Below are 6,311 nucleotides of genomic sequence, written 5' to 3'. Positions count from 1 at the left end.
GCAGAAGGCAATTCAGCAGCCTTACCCTGTGCATTTGGATATTAGCCATATTACCTCTTCTAAGGAAGACATAGTAGTGATGAAGGTCTTTTCAGTTGTTCTTTTAAACAGTCCTAGGGCTGTCTTAGTCCTGGACCGCATATTTTGATATTTTTAGTTGAAGACTTTTAGTTTAGACGTTGAGACTAACTTGCTCTTGGAGAACCCAAGAGCCTGGCTTTTGCAAATGTGAGGACATATTTACTTATGCAATCCCTTAATTAAACACCATGGAAGCAAGACATGCAGGATATTGATATTAACTGCTTGTTTCTGACTGAGACCAGCTTGCATTTGTTTTATGTGTACTAACAGCACCTGGTGGTGCCCACCAATGCACACCATGTGAAAAACAAATAGCTGAACAAACTGTAAAGTCTAATACACCAGTGAGAAGCCAAACACCCACATTGGGAAATCTTCCCTGCCCCGTACCCTTGGCAATCTCTTTTGAGCTGGTTGTCAGTAACAATTTGAAAGCAGCATGCAAATGGGGAGATCCTCAAGGTGCCTGAGGTTTCCCTTTACTTTCCAAATGATTTCACAGGCAAAAATGAATTGTTCAATAAATTCTCAATGGAAAATTCTAGTCTCTGCAGAATATTCCTAGGCTCCTAAAAGAGAAGGATGGATTTTTTTTTTTTTTACACTGGTAGTTCAATAAATCTGTCTGGTACAAATTATGGTTGATTAAAAATAACTAAAGTGAGAACTGTTATTAAGACTTCCATCACAGAGAGGCTTTGCAGAGCTACACTGAGAGTTTAGTTATGGAAATCAGGGCTTTGTCTGTGAAATGTTAACAAATTGCTGTAGGCATTAGCAAAAATTTTCCTAACAGTTTAACCCTTAAACTGGTTGTGCAGATTACATATATGCTGACTAGTAGCTAAAACAACTGATACGTATGTACATGTAGAATATTACAGATATCACATAATGTGTCATCTGTACACATAGAATATGTGTAGTAATTTATATTACATATATGTGTGCACACATTATGCAAGCTCTGAATGAGTCACCAGTATGTTTTTTCATTCAGTTAATAGTTCCATTATTATTATAGCTGTGATCAATGAACCTAGTAATAAAGTATATAATATGGCTGTGCAAAAAATCTGCCTGCAACATTCTCTTTTTTCTTTGCACCCTCAAAAATTGACTTTGAAGATATTGAGCAAAGTGGCGTTATTTGCAAACCACTGGTAAACATTTGGATGTTTTTTTAAAAGGTGAGTAAAGATGACAATTCCTTTTACAACCAATAGGAATCTATCAGTGACTTCTAGGGGAGCTAGATCAGGCCCTATACTACCAACCGATCGGAGAAGTGTTTGCATATATTTTTTAAAGTATATATTTGTAAAAGCTACTGAAATTATTTCATCATGGCCAAGTTGTAATTTCTTTTTATAATACAGATGTAAACTCCAAATGTCTCCCAAACACTTTGGTGAATTCATTATTAAATAAGAAGAAAGCAAAATAAGCTAAAAGCCTGTACCCTTTTATATATGACTGGTAATAGATTCACTTTGAACATTTTCCCTATCCTATTGCCACTCCCTGAAGCAGGAGCTTCTCAAGGTAGTAGCCTCTTGCCTTACTTTCTTGCTTTCTCAAATAAGGTACTGTGAAACCAAATAAGAGCACAAACCTAGAAACAGTCTTGAATCTAAGTCTCAACTGCAAAGCCTTTCTAACAGCTTAACGTTGGACAGCCAGCTAATTGAACTGCACGTTGAATTCCATCACTTCTTTCTGACACGAAGGAAGTGACACTATTCATAAGACCCACTCATCCATATTGCATGTTATTACTCTATACTGAGAACTCCAGACTTTTGATTCTTGTCTTGATTTTAGCTGACAGCATCTGTTTTCATCCTGTTAGCTTGTCTAGGGACTTGGATAAAACATTCAGCCTTTCAACACAGAGAAAAAGAAAACAAAATGGGTTTCCAAAGAGCAGAATGAGTTCTTAACCTTAAACATGCTCATTTACTTACAGAAAGAGTATTTCAGGCACAAAAGGTTTGAGCATCAGTCAAATACCGGGTTAAATTTGTAACAACATGAAGATTGTCCCATGCAGTGCAATCAGCTACTTTTTTTTTACCCTATAAGAGCTAAAAGTTATAGTGTTTGTATCAGTACGTACATTTGTTTATATCTATAAAATGTGCTTCTTTCAGACTATGGTCTCATGGTCCGAGCTGACTTCATTTGGGTTTATATAACAACAGTATCTGTCGTAAGGGCTGTTCTCTTTGTAGGAACAGACAATGATGCTGTCTTTTGGAGCAACAAAAATGTCCTCTGTGTCAGGGCAGGTTGCGCTGTCCCAGGTAGGAGAAGAGCACTGCTTCTCCAAGGCACGGTAAGTGGAGCCATCTCCCACGAACACGTTCCCGGGCATCTCTGGGTAGCAGGTCTCCAGGTATCTCAGCATCTCCTCTTGGTCCACCTTCCTGAGCAGGCTCTTGCATTCCCCTGGCGTAGTGGTGGTTGCTGTGGTGCAAATGGACACGGAGTCATCTCCCTTGAGGACCTTCCTGTCCTTCAGGTATGCCTTCTTGGCCAGCTCATCACAGCTGCTCCTGCCTGACTCCAGGTCCGAGGGGGTCCTCAGCAGCTCAATGACTTCCCTGTCCTTTGGTTTCTTGCAGCAGGGGCATTTGTTCTCGGGCCACTTGGTGCAGCCGTCCGTTTTCCTCGTGAGGGCAATGGCAGCGATGCCAGGCAGGCAAATGGCAGGTCCTATTGCCAGGAGAGGGATGTCTCCCAGAGTCTCCCCTTTGATCCCCGAGACAGTGAACATGAAGCCAAAGACGAGGAAGACGCTGACCAAAGCCACCACCAGTCCAGTCCTAGGGTTGATGTCGTCAGGTCTCATGGTTCACCGCAGCAGAGCATTGGATCCCTTCTCCAAGCTGGGGGGCTCTAATCCTCCAGGGGAGAACTTGCTCTTGTGAAGGATCAGCTGGAGTGACAAGCCCAAAGTTTCCAAGGAGGGAGGGAGGGGGGGAGAGAGAAAAAGCCAATCCCTGGCCAGATATGATGTGCTCCTCTGTCTTCCTAGGAGGCAGAGCTGGCTGCAAACCTCCCCGGGTCTGCGAGGCGGGGTGCCGGAGCTCTTCCCCGGGATCCTGCCGCCGGGTCCCTCCCGTGCAGCCCGGCACAGCCCGCCGGGGGACAGCCGGCAGAGGCGGAGCGGGAGGGGCCGCCTGGCCCGGGGACCCGGCTCGGGCTGCCGGACCGGGCGCAGGCGGGAGCCGGCGTCTGGGCAGGGGGAGCGGGAGGGCGAAGCCAGGACACCCCCGGCCCCCACCTCCTCCACGGGCAGCGGCTGGGCTGGGCGCTCCCCTCCCCGGCCCGCCCCGCCACACACGCGCCCCGCTAGCACGTGTGTCCGCTCCGCCGCCCCGCGCCTCTGCAGCGGCGCCCGGGAGACCGCGAGCCACAGGCAAGTGGGGCGGGGGGGGGCATTTCGCGTGGGGGAGCTGCGACCGCCTGCGGGGCAGGGGCAGGGGCAGGGGGCGCAGCTCGCAGGGACCCCGCGGGGTGTCCCTCATCGCGGCCTTCAGGGCTTGGGCGGGCAAGAGAAACAAGGCGGTGAAGGGAGGCACAGCTCTCTCACGCACACCCCACCGTGCTGCTGGGGGCTTCCCCCTCCCCCACCCCGCCCCACAGGAGAGAGAATCACGTGTGTGTGAGTGGGAATGCGAGTGGGCATGAGTGTGGCTGTGAGTGTGTGTATGTGCGAGAGACTGAGTGTGGATGTGCGTGCGTGTGTTCGCGTGAGCGTGACTATGAATGAGCATGTGTGAGTGTGTGAATCAGAGCGTTAGTGAGCAGGAGTGTGTGAATGTCAGTGCGCATGAGTGGAAGTGTGAATGTGTTAGTGAGCATGTGTGTGTGAAAGTGTGAGTGCAAGTGTGCGTGAGTGTGACTGAGTGTGTGTGCACGAGTGTGAGGGTGAGTGTGTGTTAGTGACCATGAGTGTGTGGATGTGAGTGTATTAGTGAGCATGAGAGCGCTCTCTCCTGCCTCCTGGTTGGATTTACCCCGAATTTTTACTGAGGCTTTTGGTTCTGTCTTAGCTGGCGCTGTGTTGGGGACGTCAGGACTGGAAGGGTTTAAGCTCTCTCTGGGCTGGCTTGAGCTGGGCTGTTCCTGCCTTAAGCACGGTGCCGGCACAGCAGAGGTGGTCAATGTCCAGCCCATGGGCCAAATGGGGCCTACGCAGCCATGGTATCCAGCCAGTAGGACTCCCCATCAGGTGGGATCTTTGGTGGCAGGGAAGTGGTGGCAATTAATACGGTCACCCTCCATTGCTGCTAGATTCCCAAACACCAAGTCCCGTGGGTGTGCCTGCTTCTCCCTACAAAGTTGGGTCAAGCCTTCTTCCCAAACTATGGAGCTGGGTTGGGGCTGGACTCCCCTACATCCTCTTCTACATGGCTAGATGGGGCTCTGCCAAGCCCACCCCAGACATCTCATTGGGTCCACGGATGGACTGGTCACTGCCCATCTGGCCTAACGGGCAAAAGGTTGAGCACTACAGACATAGAAAACCTTCTGAGGGTGTTGCTAGCCCTGTTATTTTTTGGCACTATGCAAAGAAGAACCAAATTGCCCCTCCCTCCCTCCCTACAGAAAGGACAGTGGGTAAACTGGAAAGAGTCTAGCAGAGGATAACAAAAATGGTTTGAGGTCTGGGGAACATGACTTATGAGGACAGGCTAAGGGAACTGGGCTTATTCAGTCTCGAGAAGAGAAGACTGAGAGGGGGGTTTAATAACAGCCTTCAACTACCTGAAGGGGGGTTACAAAGGGTGGAGCTAGGCTATTCTCAGTGGTGGCAGATGACAGGACAAGGAGCAATGGTCTCAAGTTGCAGAAAGGAAGTTGAAGTTAGATACTAGGAAAAGCTTTCTCATTATTAGGAGGGTAGTGAAGCACTGGAACAGGTTACCCAAAGAGGTTGTGATTCTCCATCCTTAGAGTGTTTTAAGACCCTGCTAGGCAAAGCTTTGGGTGGGATAATATAGTTGGGGGTGGTCCTGCTTTGAGCAGGGTGTTGGTCTAAGATGGCCTCCTGAGGTCTCTTCCAACCCTTGTTAGAAACCTATCCATCTTCTGTTTAAGGAAGTGAAACCTTTGCTGTCCTCTGTAGTGCTAGTAGGGCACATGCATGTAGATCTTCACAACTATCCAGGCCTCAAAATGTTAGTGTGTGGAAAAGACTGAAACAAGGGGTAGGCAACCACAAAAATTAACACTGGAAGAAACTTGGCATGTCTGGAAAGGAATGAGGAATTCTGCAGGAGGAAGAGAGCCTTCCCATGACCTGTTTCAACACTTTTATGAGTCAGTGACTTAAAGGAACAAATAGTTTCCATTTTAGAGGACAAAGATACTGTGGGGATAAAGTGACAATAGCAGGCAATGCCAGGGAAGAAGGCAGGACAGTTTGAGGGTTCAGTTTTGGGACCATTATTCACATGAATTGTCCCATTCAGGTTACTCTTTGTTTCTCCGTATTGCTGACATCAGAAATCTGGAAAGTATTGCAGAAAGCTTTAGGTTGGGCACAAAAGAGAACCCAACATGGTGGCTTTTATGCCTGTTCCTTTGCTTGTCACCTGTGGCATGGGCCTGTGTTACAGATCAAAATGTATCCTAGACTTTTTAGGCAAGGGTTTATTCAGGGTTCTTTAAAATTCTCAAGCCTGCTAGCAGCCAAGATGCCATTGACTCAGATAAGTCAATACATGAATCAAGGTGCCACAATGAGGCCCCTCAAGAGCTCTTCAAGATGCAGTAACAACACAGAGACCATAGACTTTCCTGAAAGGTGACTTTCAAGACTGTTCAGAAATTGGTGCTGAGACAATAGGGTATATCCTCCCGAGGGGTTCCATTTCTTTTCCCAGGGAGACTGGGCTGACAGGTTACCCATTCCTGGAGGAAGTTGCAAGTCTTGCCACTAAAATCCTTGCAGAAGAGACATCTGGAGAGAAAGCTCCACTTGATGTATGACTTATTTCTAGGCTTGTGAAAGATGGAGGTATATTTAGGTCTAAGCTTGGTAACCTGGATCATATTAAGTTAGGCAGTATATATGAAATGGAGGGAGAGGCTTGCGGAATGCCAATTACTAATGATTTAGCCATTTTGTCTCCCTATTCTAGTACTCAATGGCAATACAAATTATACAGTGATGACACAAGGAGAAAACAAATATATTTTCCCATCTTGCCCTG

The 6,311-nt window shown here is 47.4% G+C and overlaps 1 protein-coding gene across 1 annotated transcript; it reads right to left on the bottom strand.

Moving 5' to 3' along the window:
- Positions 1-1,925: 1,925 nt before the first annotated feature.
- Positions 1,926-2,996, bottom strand: TMEM215 (transmembrane protein 215). Its single transcript, XM_090037243.1, has one exon. It carries the CDS (start codon positions 2,936-2,938, stop codon positions 2,234-2,236), a length of 705 nt encoding a protein of 234 aa, XP_089893369.1. The 5' UTR covers positions 2,939-2,996; the 3' UTR covers positions 1,926-2,233.
- Positions 2,997-6,311: the final 3,315 nt, after the last annotated feature.

The sequence above is a fragment of the Crocodylus siamensis genome, chromosome 3, assembly GCF_052110815.1.
Source record: "Crocodylus siamensis isolate JL-2025a chromosome 3, ASM5211081v1, whole genome shotgun sequence".
Lineage (NCBI taxonomy): Eukaryota > Metazoa > Chordata > Crocodylia > Crocodylidae > Crocodylus > Crocodylus siamensis.
Note: the sequence above shows the minus strand (reverse complement) of the source record. Positions and strands in the feature narration are given on the sequence as shown.